The following is a 22,744-nucleotide window of genomic DNA, read 5'->3' as shown; positions in this document are numbered from 1 at the left end:
GATATTGGTGCCCACCACTAATAATAACATGAGATTTCATTTTCCGCAGTGCAGTGATCTGGTGAAGTGAGCTACAGGGAGATATTAGATATATCTACCTGTGTTCCCAGGGCCTGGATGTCGTGCTCGAAGGTGGTGTGCATCCGCTGCAGTGTCTCCACCGTGTTCTGGTCACGTCCCACCTCCTCGGGAAGCTTCTTGTGTTTGTCCTGGATGCGGCCCAGGATCTCCTTGGCGTCGTGGTAGAACTTGTGTAGCTCGTAAGAGGCGGCCAGGATCTGCGTGCGCGTGTCGATGAGCTCCAGCAGGTCAGCCCAGGCCTCGTTGAGGCAGTCCTTCCACTCAGCCACTGTGGCGGCATCTGCGTGGCCCGCATTAATCAGCTCGTCGGACAGGCGGTTGACGGCATCCACACGCTCCTGGCCGATGTTGCCTGTGTCACGGGAAAACTCCCGGAAGCGCTCCTGGAGCATCTGTGGATGGATAGATGGATGGAGAGGAGGAGAATGAGGACCTTTAACACAAATATACATTGTACTGCCTTGTTTTACTAAAAGGTAATGGTTGTATCAAATGGGCAGTACTGAAATCAGTCTATGGCCGTGTTACAGACTGTTTGCAAAGCAGTCACACACCAAAGCACACGACACCTGGATAAGTGTCAACCATATCAATATGATACCCAACTGCAATGCAGCATTCAATTATTGGTACTTTAATACAATCATACATTGTGCAATGTGCTGCTTTGCAGATGGTCTGGAATACAGACTGTGTTTTCCTCCCTGACAGCACCAGGAGTGAAAGGGTAGGGTTTGAAGTCAGGTGACGTAGTTTACAGTGACATGCTCGTAGTCCTGTCCCAGCTCGTGAGATCCGGCCACCACCTCCCGCTCGGCAATCCACTGCTCCAAGTCGTCGACCTCGCGGTTGAGCTGGAACAGGCGGAACCTCTCATCCAGTTTGCCCCGCCTCTCCTCAGACAGGTCCTTCATGCCGGCATAGAGCTTGTCCACCTGAGACTGACGCATGCCTATCCTCTCACTGCCCACACAAACAGAAATCAAGATTTCAATGATCAGTGGATGGGTTTAACAAGAGTAATCTTTTTTGTTTTTGCAAAAAAACATATTCTTCATGTTCATGTTCCAGCCCAATACTAACACCCCTGATCAAACTAATAAACTAGTCATGGTCTGCAATCAAGGCTTTTGTTTCGTGAAATCAGGTCTGTTAGGGTTCAGATGAAACAAAAATATGCATACACACCACACTCTGGTCTACTGAATACTCCACTCATAGAAATACTTTTTCTCGATCGGACATTCATATTCAAGTCAACGTTCCTTGACGGGTGGCAATAATAAGTGACATTCTACTTCAATGGCTTCACTCTGGGCTCTCTCACTGACCTCTCTGTATGTCCTGCAGCTGTCAGGCCTCTGCTGGTCTTGGAGAGCTGATGGACTGTCTCAGCGTAGTCCTCCACCGATTGTTCCACAATCTGGTGCTTCTTCAGCATGGCTACAGAGCTCTGCTCATCCTAAGAGGGAAATACACTTGTTTTTAGCGCTTTGGGAATTCTAAGTTAGTAGCAACATTATCAATACACACACACACACAGAAATATATATTTGTACAGCACCAAAACACTGTCAATAACACCCTAGTACCTTGGCTTTTTCCTCAGACATCATGTACAACTCCTGCTCGCTCATCCAGGCCTCTGCCTCGGCGGCATCAAAGTAGTACTTCTGGGCGTTGTGGGACTGCTCCAGTCGGGCGTGACGCTTCTCTGTCTCCTCAATCATCAGACCCCACAGCTGTTGCAGGTCGGCGAGGTGCTGGCGGATGGCCTGCACGGCAAGGCTGTCCTCCATCAGCAGGCTCTCGCTCCGCTCGAAAATGTCGTCGAAGCGGGGCTGGTGTCCCTGGATCTCCTTCTGCAAGGTCTGAGAAGGGGACACAATACTTTTATTGCACATTTCCATGGAAATTAATTTTGTAATGTCAGCAATACATTAAAATACTAGATACACAAAACCAAGAGCAAAATACAGTAGATACACTTCAAGTAAGTAAGTAAGCTATGCCTGAACGGCTCAAAGGGCAGGAGCCCTATTTCTGTACTGTACACCCCCTGGAGAAGACACCAATCTATCTACCCTATATCTCAATTAAAACTCAATAAGACAGTGATACTCTTTGCTATGTAGGATATCATTCAATATATTTGCTTAAATATCTTGGTAGGAATAGGATAACAGATCTAGGCAGGCACCTCATCACCAAAACGATCAGCCTCATTGCTTTTAAACGTTTTGTTGATGCGAGTGGCTGTATTAGGTTGGGATCTATCGGTATCCCACAACTCTCCCAGAGTATGTTTGGAATATTTCTTTATTGCACAGAAGGACAAGTTGACCAATAGAATAGGTCAACTTTTGTACTAAGGGGGATAGTAGATTGACATAGGCTTATGCTTTTGCTATTCGTTAAGCCTACTCATCTTGTTGGCTGACAAAAAGCAGGCTAAATGTGGACATATTCAATATGCGCCTCGGAATTCGCAGTTGTGTCACCGATGTGTCCGTCTTCATTCACTTGTAGCCTACTTCTTGCCTGAGAAAGACCCAATCACGTGATGGGCATTGGCGATCTGAGAGACCCATGTGAGTGAGAGGTGCTACAGAGCACAGCAGCTGGGAGAATGGAATTATAAATTGCCTATTATATTCAGCCCAAGGGCACAACTGCTACTTTTTCAATTGTATTCCTCATACCGTAAAATAATGTCACGGAATTTGAAGTACCGTAATTTCCGGACTATAAGCCCCTACTTTATTCCCACACTTTGAACCTCGCGGTTTATACAATGACGCGGCTAATTTATGGATGTTTCCCGCTTTCACAAGATTCATGCCGCCAAAAAAACTGAGCACCGTCACATAATGTGACGTAAATCGAGCGCGCTCAAACTTCCCATCATTCTGATTACGGTAGTAATTTTGTCACCCTCATCATGGCAAAGACACGGAGAAATGCATATGATACAGCTTTCAAGTTGAAGGCGATACATCTGGCTGTTGGAAAAGGAAATAGAGCTGCTGCATGGGAGCTTGGCCTTAATGAGTCGATGATAAGACGTTGGAAACAGCAGCGTGAGGAACTGACTCAGTGCAGAAAGACAACAAAAGCTTTCAGAGGGAAGAAAAGTATTTGCAGCCACTCGACATCAGTGTAAATCGTGCATTTAAGGTGGCGCTCCTTGTTCAGTGGGAGGCTTGGATGACAAGTGGGGAGAAATCCATCACTAAAACGGGCCGCAGGCGCAGAGCATCTTATGGTCAAGTCTGCCAGTGGGTCCTGACAGCGTGGAACATTGTCAAAAAATCCACTATCATCAACGGATTTCGAAAGGCTGGACTGCTGCGTGTTGAAGGGGCAGCATGAGCTCAGCGGGGTATTTGCCTCCGGGTGAAAGTGACGAGAGCGACAATGAAAACGATCCAACATCGGATGAAGCAATTCTGAGGCTATTCAACACCGACACAAGGAGATGACTTCAGTGGTTTCAGTGCACAGGAGGAGGAGGAGGAAGATAGTGACCAATGACTTTCTTGGTAGGCTACTGTTTTAATTTTTGTTACAAGCAGTGTTTCGTTAAAGCCTATTTATTTTTGTTACAAGCCATGTTTCGTTTAAAGGCTGTGTAAAGTTCAGTTGTTTCAATGTACTACATGTGCAGCTTATTTATGTACAAAATACATATTTTTTAATAATTCAGTGGGTGCGGTTTATATTCAGGTGCGCTTAATAGTCCAGCAATTATGGTAAATCTTGTCTGCTAAATTAACTAGTGTAGCCCACAGCCATATGGCATAGCCATATCAGGGCCTAACACAAGGACAACAGAGTATGCTATTCTGTTCTTTTGAAATATACTACATTTTCTTTATATCATGTTTCTTTAGACATGTCTAAAATACATAATGTATTTATATTAAATTGATGTATTAGACGTTTTAAAATGTAGATGTTCCAAAGGTCTGCATCAGTGGCTTGTAGGGTATCCCTGGAAGCCAGGAGATGCTAAACGTCTTTATGCTAATTACCAGGCAATTACCAGTGAGAACAGCAGTTATTTGCTTGACAATCACTGACTGACAAAATTTCATGAACAACACAGCCCTAAACACAGACACTAACAATTATAATTTTGCTTATAAATAAGTGCATAAACGTATTCACGACAATAGAATGGTGCTTATTTTGGGCCTAAGTGTGACTTCCTTGTAAAAGTGACATTGTCACGATCGTCGTAATAACATTCAGACCAAAGCGCAGCGTGATATGGGTTCCACATATTTATTAAAGAACAAACTAAGTGTGAGGTCAATGAAGTGCTCACAGGCAACTACACATAAACAAGATCCCACCAAAACACAGTGGGGAAATGGCTGCCTAAATATTATCCCCAATCAGAGACAACAATAAACAGCTGCCTCTGATTGCGAACCATACCAGGTCAACATAGAAATGAACAACCTAGATTACCTACCCTAGTGACACCCCAACCTCACCAAAATAGAGAATTTAAAAAAGCTATGGTCAGGGCGTGACAGACATGTTCAGTACATGAGAAAAATACACATACCTGATTTTTCTTGATAAGCAGTTGAACGGTCTGTAGGTTGTGACCATGCTCTGTGGAGATTGCAATTGGCATCCTCTCTTCGACCCAAAGCTAAAATGGACAAGCCAAATAGATTATTAAGTGCATTGAATGAAAATACCAGAACAAATAAAGCCTCAGTAGAACATGTGCATGCACACACAAACGTTTGTTTTTACTATCCTTGTGGAGACCAAACAATTGATTCCCATTCAAAATCCTATTTTTCCTAACCTAACCTCAACCTAAAATAAATGCCTTAAACTAGATGCCCTACATACTGGTCTTGACGAGAACAAAGAAAAATGTTGAGGGAGATTCCCTTCTGTACCGTTCAACCAATCCAGTAAATGTGGAGGAGTTAAGATGGAATGTTGCCTTGTTAACGTCCCAAAGTTGCACCACAGGCTCTCTACATTTCCCCTGAAAACCAAAAGGTCTCCACTTGTCTGAATTTTCCTTGTTTTACTATCGGGAAACCAAAAAAACCACAAACAAACAAACACACACAGTACACCCCCAGGAGGCAGCTCAATCAACTATCAACTCACTATCTCATCCTCCACGTCGCGGTTGAACTGGTGGATCTCACGGGACGCCACCAGGAAGTTCTTTCTCTTCCTCAGCGGGTCGAGCAGCTCTTTGAACTTGTGCTCCACCATCTGTCTCTGGCAATCCACCTCCTCTGTGACATTCCCTTCCTGGCTGAGGACCAGTGCCTGGCTCTGCAGCTCCACCACCTCCCTCTGACGGACCTCCACCTGGTTCTCCAATATCTAGGGGCCACCAGGGAGAGGGAGGAGAACATTTTGAACACTATGTTTCCCCTAGATGATGTTCCTGGCGGGGCCCAGGCCACTAAGTCAACATCCGTGGTTTCTTATCCAAGATTTTCAGATCAGACCAATTGATGCCATACATTTTTTTATTGCTAAAAAACAATTAAAGCCAACTTATTTAAATTATTATTAGTATTAATATGTTGCATTATTATTTGATTAATGCCAACATGATTTATCAATTTGATTACAACGACACATGCTCCACCATGTACAGTACCTGCTGCTTTTTGAGCAGGATATTGACGCTGGTCAGGTCTTTGCCATAGTCATCAGATTGAATCTGTCCCTCCAGGCCACCCAGCCACTTGTCCAAGTCAGCACAGCTCTGTGTGAACAGCTCAGTCTTGTTGGCGTCAAACAGGCACTGGGCTTTGGTCTGGGTGGTAGACTCCAACACTTCCCACATCTTCTGGAGGGCTGAGAGCTTCTCCTTGACCACAGACTCTGTCTCAGGCTTCTCTAACACCAGCTGCATCCCATCCTGGAGAGGAAAGACTTAGAATCACCTTTATTTCCCAAGTACTTTTACAGGTACCAGGCATTTGAATTAGTGATGTGGTGCTGCCATGCCTCACAGTAACAAAATACACAGTATAAAATAGAAAAGGTCAAGTTTATGAATACTCTTTGCGTTTCTGCAGTTGTTGAAACACATTTTACGGTCGTGAAACACATTTAGTGCGGTGGGCAGGTACAGTCAGTTATGGTGGGGTAACCCCATGAGTTTTGGAGTGGGTATAATATGGCAGTTAGTGAGTATAGGGTAGTCATAATCAGTTGGGGAGCTATAGTGGGTACATACACTCAATAGACAGTTTATTAGGTACACCCATCTAGTACCGGGTTGGATCCCCCTTTGCCTCCTGAACAGCCTGAATTCTTCAGGGCATTCAATAAGGTGTCGGAAAACATTCCACAGGGATGTTGGTCCATGCTGACATCACGCAGTTGCTGCAGATTGGACAGCGGTACATTCATGCTGCGAACAGTCCGTTCCGTCTCATCCCAAAGGTACTCTATTGGGTTGGGGTCTGGGGACTGCGCAGGCCACTCAAGCGAACTGAACTCGCTGTCATATTCCAAGCGATGTTCTTCCACTCCTCAATTGTACAGTGTTGGTCATCTCGTGCCCACTGGAGCCACTTCGTCTTGTTTTTAGCTGATAGGAGTGGAACCCGGTGTGGTCGTCTGCTGCAATAGCCCATCCGTGACAAGGATCAACGAGTTGTGAGTTCCGAGATGCCGTTCTGCACACCACTGTTGTACGGCGCCGTTATTTATCTGTTTGTGCCCCAACTGTTAGCTTGCACGATTCTGGCCATTCTCCTTTGACCTCTCTCATTAACAAGCTATTTTCGCTATGCAAGCTATCCATTTTCGTGAATGGGGTGGTGTACCTAATAAGAAGTGAGTTGAATATTTTACATAAAGTAATGCTAAAGGAAATTGTGACAGTAAGTGTGGGGTTCTTGATGTGGCATCTATGGTTCTTCGGAATTCTAAAAGGTTCTTGAAACGTAATGAAGCCTGCAGATGTGTCCCTTTCATAGCACACAGAAAATTGGCCAGTGTTTATTTTTCAGTGTAACATTTTTAGTGTTGACACAGTAAAGAGTTAAATTAACACTCAGTGGTGTAAAATAACCCCACTGTTGGTGTTAATAACCAGAGTTGAAAAAACCCACAGTTATAATTATCATATTTCCCAGCATGCTCTACTGCAGGTCGATTTTTTAAATTGTTTGTTTCAATATCATTTTTTTTGCATGTACATTGATTAATTAATCGTATGCTACTCAGAAATAAATAACATACATTTTTTTTTAACTATTCAACTATTACTTGGACTATTACTTGGACTTATTGTACCCGTTACTGAAATTTTTGTTCAATTCTAGATGTTTAAGGTAGTCTCATACCTTAGTCTTCCCAACCCTGGAAGTCATTCTGAATGCAGGTTGCGGGTGAATAAAAATTCAAAATGTTGGATATCCCCACTCCAATAGGAGTTACACATCACTTTGCAAGCCAGCATAATGTGGCTTGCAGGTCTGATGTGGGCTGTAAACCATGAGTTTCAGGCCGCTGTGTAAGGCTAAAACTAGGCCCTCAAAAGAAGGACTTATGAAATATGTATTTTATTCTTAAAATAATGTAATTTTAATGACAACATACACTTAAGACTACTTAAAAGTCTAGATAACTGATCACGCTAATGTCATGTAATGGGAGGCACTTGTTATTAACTTGTGTTCATTCATCTAATACCCAATGCAAAATCATCAAGACAGAGTGAATCTTATTTTGGTTTAGCTAACCTTCTCAATTTTGTCCAGCCACTCCTTGTTGGACTGCAGCTCGGCCATGAAGGCCTGATGCTTGAGCCATTTGCTGTGGAGGTTCCTGGCCTCGTCGTACGACATGTCCTGGGCCGTGAGCATCTTCTCATTGATCCACAGGGACAGCTGCTCACACACACACACACACACACACAGGAGGTAGGTAGGTCATTGTATTTGACTGCCTTAGACTGTGAAAGCAGTCTGTCACTATACTTACATGCACTGTTTTATATTTAATACATAGCGTGGCAATGTATGCATTCATAGTATCGGGACTTATATCAATGTTAGACCAATATGAACGATTTCTCACGTCCAGATTAAGCATATTCCTGGAATAATAAGCACTTTCAATGGAGAATGTCTATTGAAAGTGCTTTTTAGTTCAGGAGTAGGCTTAATCTGGTTCCGGGAAAGACATGTTGGGCAGCAGACCTCCTGGGAATCCTGTAGGAACTTCTGAAGGTCCCGGTTATCCTTCAGCCTCATCAGTAGCTCCAGAGCAGCCTTGCGGTTCTTCTTATGTCTGTGCAAATGTTGGGTAAACAGATTTGATCATGGATAATAGATCCCATGTTTATTGTGACAACCACAAACAAGCTCCCAGTTGTGTGTACCATATACAGTATATCACAAAAGTGAGTACACCCCTCACATTTTTTGTAAATATTTGAGTATATCTTTTCATGTGACAACACTGAATAAATTACACTTTGCTACAATGTAAAGTAGTGAGTGTACAGCTTGTATAACAGTGTCAATTTACTGTCCCCTCAAAATAACAACACACAGCCATTAATGTCTAAACCGCTGGCAACAAGAGTGAGTACAACCCTAAGTGAATGGTTGCATCACTGCCCGGTACGACAATTGCTCGGCCTCTGACCTCAAGGAGGGTAGTGCGTACGGCCCAGTACATCACCGGGGCTAAACTGCCTGCCATCCAGGACCTCTACACCAGGCAGTGTCAGAGGAAGGCCCTAAAAATTGTCAAAGACCCCAGCCACCCCAGTCAAAGACTGTTCTCTCTACTACCACATGGCAAGCAGTACCGGAGTGCCAAGTCTAGGTCCTAAATGCTTCTCAACAGTTTTTACCCCCAAGCCATAAGACTCCTGAACATGTAATCAAAAGGCTACCCGGACTATTTGCAAGGTGTGCCTCCCCCAACCCCTCTTTTACGCTGCTGCTACACTCTGTTTATCATATATGCATAGTCACTTTAACTATACATTCATGTACATACTACCTCAATTGGGCCTACCAACCAGTCCTCCCGCACATTGGCTAACCGTGCTCTGTCCCCACCTGACAACCACTCTTTTACGCTACTGTTACTCTCTGTTCATCATATATGCACAGTCACTTTAACCATATCTACATGTACATACTACCTCAATCAGCCTGACTAACCGGTGTCTGTATGTAGCCTCACTACTTTTATAGCCTCGCTACTGTATATAGCCTCGCTACTGTATATAGCCTCGCTACTGTATATAGCCTGTCTTTTTACTGTTGTTTTATTTCTTTACCTACCCATTGTTCACCTAATACCTTTTTTGCACTGTTGGTTAGAGCCTGTAACTAAGCATTTCACTGTAACCTGTTGTATTCGGCCCACGTGACAAATACACTTTGATTTGATGCTGCCACCTATGTGCTTCACGGTTGGGATGGTGTTCTTCGGCTTGCAAGCATCCCCCTTTTGCCTCCAAACATAACGATGGTCATTATGGCCAAATAGTTATATTTTTGTTTCTTCAGACCAGAGAATATCTCTCCAAAATGTACAATCTTTGTCCCCATGTGCAGTTGCAAACCATAGTCTGTTTTTTTATGGCGGTTTTGGAGCAGTGGCTTCTTCCTTGCTGAGCGGCCTTTCAGGTTATGTCGATATAGGACTCGTTTTACTGTGGATATAGATACTTTTGTACCTGTTTCCTCTAGCATCTTCACAAGGTCCTTTGCTATTGTTCTGGGATTGATTTGCACTTTTCGCACAACAGTACACTCATCTCTAGGAGACAGAACGCGTCTCCTTTCTGAGCGGTATGATGGCTGTGTGGTCCCATGGTGTTTGTACTATTAATATAATAATATAATAATATAATAATATATATATGTACTATTGTTTGTACAGATGAACGTGGTACCTTCAGGCATTTGGAAATTGCTCCCAAGGATGAACCAGACGTGGAGGTCTACAATTCTTTGTCTAAGGTCTCTGATTTCTTTAGATTTTTTGATGATGTCAAGCAAAGAGACACTGAGTTTGAAGGTAGGCCTTGAAATACATCCACAGGTACAACTCAAATTATGCCAATTAGCCTATCAGAAGCTTCTGAAGCCATGACATCATTATTTAAAATTGTCCAAGCTGTTTAAAGGCACAGTCAACTTAGTGTATGTAAACTTCTGACCCACTGGTATTGTGATACAGTGAATTATAAGTGAAATAATCTGTCTAAACAATTGTTGGAAAAATTACTTGTGTCATGCATAAAGTAGATGTCCTAACCAACTTTCCAAAACTATAGTTTGTTAACACGAAATTTGTGGAGTGGTTGAGATGATTGTAGTCCACAATCATCTCCCTAGTCTTGGTTACGTTGAAGGATAGGTTGTGTGGGTGCTTTGCTGCAGGAGGGACTGGTGCACTTCACAAAATAGATGGCTTCATGAGGAAGATGGCTTCATCACGATACACAATACCAAGTAAATGCAAAGATCAATATCAAGCGTTGTACTGGCATTTGTGGTAGCTGTAAATCTAATAACTGGGTGGTCATATATCTAACCATTGGTTGTATTCTGGGTAGTCTTTTTTTGCAGTAAAGCTGTGCAGGTAGCCTACTGGTTAAGCGTTTTGAGCCAGTAACTGAAAGGTTGCTGGTTTGAATCCCCAAGGTGGAAAAATCTGCTGCTCTGCCCTTGAGCAAGACAATTAACCCGGGCGCTAATGATGTCGATTAAGGCAGCCCCCCGCACCTCTCTGATTTAGAGTGGTTGCGTTAAATACGGAAAACACATTTTAGAGGAATGCATTCAGTTATGCAACTGACTAGGTATCCCATTTCCAGGAGATCGCTTTATCATATTAATGTGGTTCCTGGGGCAGTAAATACTCCAACAGGTGTGAGATCTAATCTGCGCAGCAGAGTAACCGCAAAAAAATGACGACCTGTCCACCAGTGTCATTTGTAACTATATAGCAGAAGAGGCTTCTAACCTGTCGTCAATAGACGCCGCTCTCTCCTGGATGCGGTCGGCGTTGATGTTGCCATCACTCGCCAGCCGCCTGCCAGCCTCCACCACACTGTTGATCTTCTCTTCGTTGGCGTCCATGGTGGTCATGAAGTCCTCCTGCTGCTTGATGGCTACTTCGGCCCCCTCAAGCGTAGTGGCCATCTCTGTATGGGCCATCATGTATTCCTAAGATTAGGGTTATAAAAAGAGAGAGTCAATCACAGGGGTTTTCTAATAATCCCCACTGAGACTGGATATCCAGGTTGGGGTCAATTCCATTTCAAATCAGTTAGGGAGTACACTGAAATTCTTGAATTGACTGAACTGAAACAGAATATAGAACTCAACCCTGCTGGTAATTCAATCTAAAGTACATTGGACACTTTCTGAAATGTACTTTTTTGATTTGCAAAGCAGCATGTCCTAGGTAGAGGGAGTGGATTATAGTTGGGCACACAAAATGACACATTGTTACCACATCCCTGCCTAGTAAAATTAGGTAATAACAGCTAAAAGGAGGACTTTAAAATAAACTGTTACCAAAAATCACATTTTGAATGAGTGTAATTAGTGAAATGGAACCATTCACTTTGGATTCCTAGGCTAATATTTGTCCACTCTTGGAATAGAATTGAAACTCAATTGAATCGAACAATCAAGTACCCTGGTTTAAGGGGTATTGACCAATCAGCGTACCTGGTTGTTGAGGAAGGCCTCGGCCTGCGTGGTGTCCCTGAGAAACAGTTGGTAGGCGTGGGACTGGGACAGCAGGTTCTGCCGGTTTTCCCACATCTTGTGCAGCTCATTCCAGCCCGTGTCCAGGGCCTGTAGCCGCTGCCTCAGGAACATGTACTGGGCATCGGTCTGGCCCTGGGTCACCATCTCGCCCATGTCGCGCATCTTCTGGTAGTCCTCCTCGTAGTTGCGGATCTCGTTCTTGATGCCCTCGTGCTGCGCTAGCAGCTTCTCTGCCTCGGCCAGCGTGTTGGGCGTCTCCTCAGAGGCGACGGCTGTCTGTGTGCGCGACAGCCACGATTGGAAGTCATCCAGCTCGCGCAGGAACTGCTGCAGCTTGCTGGCCTCACCAAGGGACTCCTCGCGATTACGCAGTGTGGCCTTCATCTCCTCCCACACGGCAGTGATCTCGGCCAGGCGGCCCTTGATGGCTTTGGCCTGGTCCGGGTGCTCGCCGGCCAGCCGCTCTGCCTCGCCGCGCAGGTCGCCCAGCTTGTCCTCGATGGCAGCCAGGTCACGCTCCATGCCAGTGAGTTTACGCTGCAGCGCCATGACACCTGTCAGATCGTTGCCCAGCTCCTGGGTGGACTCGATGACCTTCGTCTTCTCGCGGATCCATGACTTGGTTTCGTTGCAGTCCAGGTGATAGTTCTGCACACCCAGCGCCGAGATTAGAGACTCCTTCTTCTGGTCTGCCAGATCCCGGAACTGGCTCCATCTGAGGAACAAATTAATAAATAGAAATATGGTAATTTAGCAGACACTTTGATCCAGTTGACGGACAGTGGCACATATTTCAATATTTGTGGCCCGTACGGGAATCAAACCAACCATAACCCTGTTGTTGCCAGACCAAGGCTCAAATTGACTGAACTGGCCAATTAATTTGATGATAACCAATAATAAATGTCCAGCTCAATTCAAAGGATAAAGTCATATCCAACGCAAAATAACACAATTTTGAGTCAATAGGTATTATTAATTCACCATGAGAAAAGTAAAGGTCAGGCATAGTTAAAATCACATAACTGCTTAACTACATTATAATATCCTAATCATCTTTTGGTTTCTTCATTTGGCATCAGGTACAGTGCCTTGTAAAAGTGTTTTTCCTATTTTGTAGCATTACAACCTGTAATTTAAATGTATTTGGATTCAATGCAATGAACAAAATAGTCCAAATCGGTGAAGTGGAAAAAAATACTTGTTTCAAAAAATTCTAAAAAAAAAAAAAAAGTGGTGCGTGTATATGTATTCACCCCCTTTGCTATGAAGCCCCTAAATAAGATCTGGTGCAACCAATTACCTTCAGAAGTCACATAATTAGATAGAGTCCACCTGTGTGCAATCTAAGTGTCACATGATCTCAATATACATGCACACCTGTTCTGAAAGGCCACAGAGTCTGCAACACCACCAAGCAAGTGGCACCACCAAGCAAGTGGCACCACCAAGCAAGTGGCACCACCAAGCAAGTGGCACCACCAAGCAAGTGGCACCACCAAGCAAGTGGCACCACGCAAGACCAAGGAGCTCTCCAAACAGGTCAGGGACTGTCACGATCGTTGGGAGCACACCCAGACCAACGTGTAGCGTGATCTGGGTTCCACATCTTTTATTAGAAATAAGTGAACCACACAACAAAACAATAACGACAATGGAGTGCTAACATGCAACTACACATAAACAATATCCCACAAAACACAGGTGGAAAAAAGCTACCTAAGTATGATCCCCAATTAGAGACAACAATTACCAGCTGCCTCTATTTGGGAATCATACAAAACTAGAACCCCACATAGAAATAATAAACTAGACTAACCCCCCTGACCTACTCTACCATAGAAAATAAGGTCTCTCTACGGTCAGGACGTGACAGGGACAAAGTTGTGGGTAAGTAAAAAAAAAATATCTGAAACTTTGATCATATGGAGCACCATTAATTCTATTATTAAAAAATTGAAAGAATATGGCACCACAAGAAACCTACCAAAACGCACAGACCAGGCAAGGAGGGCATTAATCAGAGAGGCAACAGAGACCAAAGATAACCCAGAAAGAACTGCAAAGCTCTACAGCGGAGATTGGAGTATCTGTCCATAGGACCACTTTAAGCCGTACATTCCACAGAGCTGGGCTTTACAAAAGAGTGTCCAGAAAAAAAGCCATTGCTTAAAGAAAAAACAATAGGCAAACCCATGCATTTTGGTGTTCGCCAAAAGGCATGTGGGAGACTCCCTAAACATATGGAAGAAGGAACTCTGGCAGATGAGACTAAAATTTAGGTTTTTGGCCATCAAGGAAAACACTATGTCTGGCGCAAACCCAACACCTCTCATCCAGCATCATGCTGTGGGGATGTTTTTCCATCGGCAGGGACTGGGAAACTGGTCAGAATTGAAGGAATGATGGATGGCTCGAATGACAGGGAAATTCTTGAGGGAAACATGTTTCAGTCTTCCAGAGATTTGAGACTGGGATGGTGGTTCACCTTCCAGCAGGACAATGGCCCTAAGCATACTGCTAAAGCAACACTCGAGTGGTTTAAGGGGAAAAATGGAAATGTCAAAGCCCAGACCTCAATCCAATTGAGAATCTGTGGTATGACTTAAAATTGCTGTACATCAGCGGAACCCATCCAATTTGAATGTGCCGGAGCAGTTTTTCTTTGAAGGATGGGCAAAAATCCCAGTGTATAATAAACAATTGTATAGCACTGATTCTCTACTTTTATCCAATGTATAAAAAAAACAATTTCAAATTTTGCTACATAAGACCGATTTGAGCCATTCAGTCACAAATATGCACCCAAGCCAAATTGAAATGTTATCAGAAAGATGTTGGGTTGTTTTCATAGATTCATATTTCCTTACAACCGGTGAAACTGAAGTCATTTGAACATTTTGCACAGAAAATCTTTTACATTATTTTATAGTTATTGTATTTTCTCCCCGGTCCCTAAACGTCTTTGCACCGTGATAGAAGCAGAGATCACTCAGAAAAGTTTTCACAACTACATTGAAGCATTCATTCCATTGATTTATGACATTCTGGTGAGCAAGGGTTTATCTAGTCTTCTAGGGCAACATATGATGACAGAAGAGAAGCTGCATGTATCTAATTCTAAGTTGACAAACAAATATAAGTAGAAACATATCTAAATGTTCTATATTAGTGGGTTAGGGTCAGGTGTGTGACTCAGAGTTTCACTTTATCACATATAGTCAGGCCACTGCGGATGGGCTATTAGCAATTGCGGCAGGGTGAGGGTGAACAAACAGCTGATCCGCGTTCCACTGAGGGACATATCAGCTACAGATGTAGGATCTTAATTTGAGCCAGTTTGCTACAGCAAGAAAAAATTCCTACAGCAACAGTAAATGTGGATTATAATTACTGGACATTTTTTGTAGGGGTTGATACATTTTTAATTAGGGCAAATCAAGTCTGAACATTTTAAGTGGAAGTTAAACTTTAGAAGCCTTGATTTTTGATGAGCCCAATGGGCCGGCATGATGAGCCAAGGAAATCCCACCAGCCAAGTCCCCTAACCCGGACAACGTTGGGCCAATTGGTGCCAGCCCATTGGGCTCCCGTTCACGGCCGGCTGTGACACAGCCTGGGATCGAACCTGAGGCTGTAGTGGCACAGTGCCTTAGACCGCTGCACCACTCGGGAGGCCCCCTTGAAGCTATGTTAAACCTCGAATACACTACAAGTTTGCATTTCCTGAAACAACAGGATGATCAAATTAAGCTACGGCATCTGTATGACAGGAGATAGACAGACGTCTGTCTGTGAATGGATCAACTTGCCTGTTGTTGAGCTTATCTTGCTGGGCTTTGATGTTCTTCTCACTGGGGTGTCCGTTGTGCATCAGCTGCCTGGCGATCTGGTTCACAACAGCGACGCGTGATGCCTGGTTGTTCATCTCAGGCTCCAGGCTCTCGAACCTGGGAAAGAGAGAGCATGCCATGTCCAATCAGTTCCACTTCAAAACAAACCATTTTCTCTTCAAAACTAATGTTAAGATAGCATATGGACATTGATGTCTGGGCCACATTCAGGCAAATGTTGTGGAAAGCTGCAGATAGAACTGTCATGAATAGAGCTGACATGATTCCTCATCCTACCTACAGCACCCAATGTCACAGGAAGGATTATCAAGGACAACAACCACCCGAGCCACTGCCTGTTCACATCACTACCATCCAGAAGGCGAGGTCAGTACAGTTGCATTAAAACTGGAACAAAGAAACTGAAAAACAGCTTCTTTCTCAAGGCCATCAGACTGTTAAATAGCCATCACTAGCACAAAGAGGCTGCTGCCTACATACACAGACTTGAAATCATTGGCCACTTTAATAAATGGAACACGAGTCACTTTTAATAATGTCACCTTAATAATGTTTACATATCTTGCATTACTCATCTCATACCTATATACTGTATTCTATACTATTCTACTGTATCTTAGTCTATGCCGCTCTGACATTGCTCGTCCATATATTTATATATTCTTAATTCCATTCCTTTACTTAGATGTATGTGTATTAGGTATTTGTTGTGACATTTTTAGATATTATTTGTTAGATATTGCTGCACTGTCGGAACTAGAAGCACAAGCATTTCGCTACACCTGCAATAACATCTGCTAAACACGTGTATGTGACCAATAAAATGTGATTTGATTAGATACATATCAGAGGCATGTTTGTTCCACATACCATGTTTTTATCTGAATGTTCCACAAAGTTTTATCCGGATGAATCCACCTCAGACGTATTCCCCTGTTTGGGGATTAATCTCATTTTCTCCTTGTATTATCTGCCTTGTTCTGTCTGTTTCAAATATCTATTTCATAATTTTCTATTTAAAAAGGTGAACTTCAGTTTCTCGGAAGGAACCTAACAAATAGGGCACCTTTAACGCCCAGTAGGAGGAGCTGTTGCATTATAACTCATTTACCATTTGTATATTTATAGCTTTTCCTCAATCACGTAAAACAGTTTTTTTGGAACTGTGGTCAAACGTACCGACAGCAGAACATCAGTGATCAAATGCTCAAATACAGTTACAGATCTTCTGGTCATTTTCTTTTCTTTCTACTTGGATTGCATCTCTTAGACACCCTTTTGCTAAACCTGAAATACAACTGCCATCAATGAATGCAATATTCTGTGACGTGTTTTGTTCACATAAGAGCATTTTGCAAATCTGCCCATTGTTTCCAGAAATCAGTAAATACTAGTGCACAAAATTGTAAAATGGCTCTATCAGTGTAAATTCACGTAAAATATAGCAGAGGTTGGGGACGTGCCCTGTATACCCATTGGGTAATCCAGCACTGATTGTATACTTCCATTACAGAGTGACCCTTTGGTGTAAATTGAAGCCTTTCCATTCGTATCAGCAGTTCCTCCACTGTATTCACCTGTCCTTTTTCCTCTTTGGGATTGTTTTTCTGCTTGGTGATGGAAAGTCTACAAACTTATCAGTAGAACAGACTATGTATAGAATACATGGAATTGGACTATGATGATGCAGCTGAATGAATCCTGCATACAATGTGACATTTTTGGGGTGAAATATACATAAAAGTAGAGTAATTTTCCATAGCTTTGCACCTTTTGATATTCCAATTTTGATCGTCATGATTTAGTGACTGCACATTTTTTTTAAACAGACTAACTTTCTTTTGTGTCCGCTTGACTCAAGAGGCATCGGGCAGTCTTTCGACTACTGTATTTGCAGTTTTGATGAATCCAAATGATTTTATGAGAAGTAAACTACATTTTAAAGGTTTAAATGCATTTTGGGCATGATTCCGACATAGTAAATGACATCTTTCCTAAGCACTTCTCAGTAGTTGATATTCAGACTTGCCTTGTAAAGGTGCGTAACAGGCTTTGCAGGCACGGTTCCCTTGCCTGTGCTTAATAAATTGAAATCAACCTCTGAAAACCCTCCCACTTTCTCGTGGAATTTTCATTCAAATCGGGTTTTCAGTACATTTATCTTAAACAATCCCTTTAAATACGGCATACCTTTGATTTTTAATTTGGTTGACAGACTCAATAGAATACATTGAATGTACAAAACATTAGGAATGCCTTCCTAATATTGAGTTGCATCCCCCTTTTTGTCCTCAGAACAGCCTCAATTCGTCGGGGCATGGAATCTACAAGGTGTTGAAAGCGTTCCATGTTGACTCCAATGCTTCCTAGAGTTGTGTCAAGTTGGATGGATGTCCTATGGGTGGTGGACCATTCTTGATACACCTGGGAAACTGTTGAGTGTGAAACACCTAGCAGCGTTGAAGTTCATGACACACTCAAACCGGTGCTCCCGTCACCTGCTACCATACCCCGTTCAAAGGCACTTTAATATTTTGTCTTGCCCATTCACCCTCTGAATGGCACACATACACAATCCATGTCTCAATTGTCTCAAGGCTTTAAAATGATTCTTTAAACTGTCTCCTTCCCTTCATCTACATTGACTGAAGTGGATTTAACAAGTGACATCAACAAGGGATCAAAGCCTTCACCTGGATTCACCTGGTCAGTCTGTCATGGAAAGAGTTTTGGAAATCGCAAAAAGGGGTTCAGAATATTAGGGATCAATGAAGGGATTTCTATTTCTGCACCAATTGATAGATTAAAAACTACTCTGATTTTGTAGATTGTTTAGGGTTAGAATATATATATATATTTTTAAATGGTGTTGAGTCATTCTGAAAATTACCACATTCAGTTCTTTAACCCATGGTAATGTTGGAAGATTAGTGAACATAGAATTGTAATATGGAGAATAGTGTACAATAATAGGATATACCCTCGTCTATTGCCTGCACTAACCGTGGAACTGTGTGATGACACAGCCAAGTATTGCGCCATGCGTCGAATTCAAACGGTTACGGCTTGGTCTGTGTTCTGCTCCATAATGATTTAATTAGCCTGCCTTTTTTAATATTATCAACTGTTACTAATGATCCTCAGCAACAACCACAAGGAAGAGACTGCGTTTACAGAGGAAGCAAAGCAAATTAATGTAAATGAAACAATGGAATTAAATGGAATGATAATCTAAGCTAAAGGGAACTAAGAGTAAATTGGCAGTTGTTATGAGGCCTACTGACATGTGATACTGTTAGTGGCTAATATTTAACATGATAGAAATATGAAACAGAGAAAGTCAGGGTATGCCTACAATTAAGACATTCGAAAGTGCCCATCACTTAAGTTAAAATGCTGTACAATTTAAATTCTGTGTAATGGCACAGCATTTCATAAACTTTACTGTGGGAAAGTTGATATGTTGATATGTTGATATACATCAGTTTGCATCCATATGACTGGTTTCACATTTGTCTCCAGCGATTATAAGGTCAAATATTTATTTATTTTATTTCACATTTATTTAACCAGGTAGGCTAGTTGAGAACAAGTTCTCATTTACAACTGCGACCTGGCCAAGATAAAGCAAAGCAGTTCGACACATACAACAACACAGAGTTACACATGGAATAAACAAACATACAGTCAATAATACAGTAGAACAAGTCTATATACAGTGTATGCAAATGAGGTAGGATAAGGGAGGTAAGGCAAACAATAGGCCATAGTGGCGAAGTAATTACAATATAGCAATTAAACATGGAATGGTAGATGTGCAGAAGATGAATGAGCAAGTAGAGATACCGGGGTGCAAAGGAGCAAAATAAATACAGTATGGGGATGAGGTAGTTGGATGGGCTATTTACAGATGGGCTATGTACAGGTGCAGTGATCTGTGAGCTGCCCTGACAGCTGGTGCTTAAAGCTAGTGAGGGAGATATGAGTCTCCAGCTTCAGTGATTTTTGCAGTTTGTTCCAGTCATTGGCAGCAGAGAACTGGAAGGAAAGGCGGCCAAAGGAAGAATTGGCTTTGGGGGTGACTAGTGAGATGCTACGGGTGGGTGCTGCTATGGCGACCAGGGCGCAGAGATAAGGCGAGGCTTTACCGAGCAACGACTTGTAGATGACCTGGAGCCAGTGGGTTTGGCGACGAGTATGAAGTGAGGACCAGCCAACGAGAGCGTACAGGTCGCAGTGGTGGGTAGTATATGGGGCTTTGGTGACAAAACGGATGGCACTGTGATAGACTGCATCCAATTTGTTGAGTAGAGTGTTGGAGGCTATTTTGTAAATTACATCGAAGTTGAGGATTGGTAGGATGGTCAGTTTTAAGAGGGTATGTTTGGCAGCATGAGTGAAGGATGCTTTGTTGCGAAATAGGAAGCCGATTCTAGATTTAATTCGGATTGGAGATGTTTATTGTGGGTCTGAAAGGAGAGTTTACAGTCTAACCAGACACCTAGGTATTTGTAGTTGTCCACATATTCTAGGTCAGAACCGTCCAGAGTAGTGATGCTAGTCGGGCGGGAGGGTGCGGTTAGCAATCGATTGAAGAGTATGCACTTAGTTTTACTAGCATTTAAGAGCAGTTGGAGGCCACGGAAGGAGAGTTGTATGGCATTGAAGCTCGTCTGGAGGTTAATTAACACATTGTCCAAAGAAGGGCCAGAGGTATACAGAATGGTGTCATCTCAGTAGAGGTGGATCAGAGAATCACCCGCAGCAAGAGCGACATCATTGATGTACACATAGAAGAGAGTCGGCCCGAGAATTGAACCCTGTGGCACCCCCATAGAGACTGGCAGAGGTCCGGACAACAGGCCCTCCGATTTCACACACTAAACTCTATCAGATAAGTAGTTGGTGAACCAGGCGATGCAATCTTTTGAGAAACCAAGGCTGTTGAGTCTGCCAATAAGAATGTGGTGATTGACAGAGTCGAAAGCCTTGGCCAGGTCGATGAATACAGCTGCACAGTAATGTCTCTTATCGATGGTGGTTACGATATCCTTTAGGACCTTGAGCGTGGCTGAGGTGCACCCATGACCAGCTCTGAAACCAGATTGCATAGCGGAGAAGGTACGGTGGGGATTCGAAATGGTCGGTAATCTGTTTGTTAACTTGGCTTTCAAAGACCTTAGAAAGGCAGGGTAGGATAGATATATGTCTGTAGCAGTTTGGGTCTGGAGTGTCTCCCCCAGCATTCCAATCTTTGGGAATCTCAGATTCAGGCTAGTAATAGGGGTGTCACACATCTAAAGCAAGTGTTACTTATATTTACAATTAACTTCTTCAAATGGATGACTCATTTACTTATCAATAGCTGTTATCAATAGCTCTTACCAAGTTGTAAATTACATTGCATGGAGAATGGTGTTATTTTTATAGGAAAAAAATTCAGTAGATGCTTTTTCCACTTGGAACAAATAGGTTCGCTAGACCTTATTAATTGCTTCCTTGTGTGTAAAGGTGGTGGAATGATTAGGAAATTAAGTCAAGGTCAGAATACGGCATATGTGTAGACTCACCTCTGCCACACTAACTTATCCAAAATAAATAGCAGATGAATAGCACGCTATTCCCATTCTTATGTTCAAAGTCAGAATACACATTTAGAGAAAAGTGCATTAAAAAAGGAATTTGCGTTCCATTTTCACACACTTAACTTGAGTCGGAATCGGGCCTTTAATGTTTTGCAAATGGCCAGAGTTACATTTCTTCTGTTACAGTGTTTTGAAAATCGACAACATTGTTCCCAAAAAATGCGTGCATGTGTGTTATTTCACGTCTTCAAATAGTAAAAATAAAGAAAAATGACATTTGACTGAAACTGTATGTCAAGTATTTGAGTGGCACACTAAGATAAATCAGGCCTAAAAGGTGGAGGCGCTGGGGGTCGACTATGACTTCAGCATGCATTTATATATGTATGGATTCTCTCACCTGTGCTGTATGACCTCTAGGTCTTCCAGCTTCTCTGGGATCTCCATACTGTTGAGCCACTGCTCCTTCTCATCGATCCACATCTCGCAGGCGTCCGCCTCGCTGAACATCTTGTAGAGGGCCAGGGCGTCCTGCAGTGCCTGCTTTCTAAACCGGGTCAGCTCGGCCACCTCCTTGTAACGCTCCTCTATGCCTGCCAAACGGCCCTTGACCTGTTCCGATTGGACCTGCACCTCAGGCAAGGCGCCCGCCTGCTCATGGAGCGCATCTATCACCGGCCGATAGCTGGCCACCTCGGCGGCGGCGTCCTTGTGTTTGCGCACCAGGGCCTGTGTGGAGAACTCGTCATGGCCCACCTCGCCACTGGACACGATGCGCAGGGCATCCAGGGTCCAGGCGTCGGCGTCATCTGCATCCGCCTGGAACTGGTGCAGGGCATACGCTTCCTCCAGATGGGCCTTCCTCGCGGCCGCCAGCTCCTCCAACGCTGCCCACTGCGCCCGCAGGTTGGTGATGCGTTCACGGATCTTGGCAGCGCCGAAGTGGCCGCCGTCGGCCATGGCCTGGCCCTCAGTAATGGTGTGCTGCAGGTGACCTGCACGGCCACTCATCTCGTTCTCCAGGGTGCGGTGCTGGCTCAGCAGGCGCACAGTGCCCGTCAGGTCCTTGCCGCTCTCGTCCGACGACAGGATCTGCTCCTTCTCACGGATCCAGCCCTCCTCCTCGGCCATCTCCCAGAAGAACTTCCAGAGGCGGTGGGACTCCTCCAGGCGGGCCCGTCGCTCGGCAGCCAGCTGGGTCAGTTCCTGATAGCAGAACTCCATGTGTGCCGCGCGGTCGCGTATTACCTGAGGGTCACAGGGCTTGTAAACTGTAGAGGAGACAGAACAGAGGCCCAGTTAGCATCTTGCAGGACCCACAGATTTACATTGTACTGTATATGTTATGACCATTCCGTTCCTTTAATGTTTATTTTTCCATTTGCTCGTATAGATCTTGCAAAATGTATGCTATACAACTGAACCGAAAAATTGTGTGTTGACATATATTATCATCATCAGT

The 22,744-nt window shown here is 43.5% G+C and overlaps 1 protein-coding gene across 2 annotated transcripts in view; it reads right to left on the bottom strand.

The window, feature by feature from the left end:
* Window positions 1-22,744, bottom strand: part of LOC118365729 (spectrin beta chain, non-erythrocytic 1-like) — a 97,154-nt gene that overhangs the window by 22,022 nt on the left and 52,388 nt on the right. For both annotated transcript variants that reach the window (XM_052490177.1, XM_052490178.1), the window contains 13 exons: window positions 21,683-22,553; window positions 15,656-15,793; window positions 11,802-12,558; window positions 11,089-11,291; window positions 8,295-8,385; window positions 7,836-7,982; window positions 5,735-5,998; window positions 5,227-5,451; window positions 4,658-4,747; window positions 1,674-1,952; window positions 1,413-1,543; window positions 840-1,044; window positions 99-473 (listed from right to left, as the gene is read on the bottom strand). In XM_052490177.1, coding sequence (XP_052346137.1) covers window positions 99-473; window positions 840-1,044; window positions 1,413-1,543; window positions 1,674-1,952; window positions 4,658-4,747; window positions 5,227-5,451; window positions 5,735-5,998; window positions 7,836-7,982; window positions 8,295-8,385; window positions 11,089-11,291; window positions 11,802-12,558; window positions 15,656-15,793; window positions 21,683-22,553 — 3,776 coding nt within the window. The remainder of the gene's footprint in view (window positions 1-98; window positions 474-839; window positions 1,045-1,412; window positions 1,544-1,673; window positions 1,953-4,657; window positions 4,748-5,226; window positions 5,452-5,734; window positions 5,999-7,835; window positions 7,983-8,294; window positions 8,386-11,088; window positions 11,292-11,801; window positions 12,559-15,655; window positions 15,794-21,682; window positions 22,554-22,744) is intronic.

The sequence above is a fragment of the Oncorhynchus keta genome, chromosome 32 (assembly GCF_023373465.1).
Source record: "Oncorhynchus keta strain PuntledgeMale-10-30-2019 chromosome 32, Oket_V2, whole genome shotgun sequence".
In the NCBI taxonomy this organism is placed as follows: domain Eukaryota; kingdom Metazoa; phylum Chordata; class Actinopteri; order Salmoniformes; family Salmonidae; genus Oncorhynchus; species Oncorhynchus keta.
The sequence above is the reverse complement of the archived record's forward strand: the minus strand, read 5'-3'. Positions and strand labels throughout refer to the sequence as shown.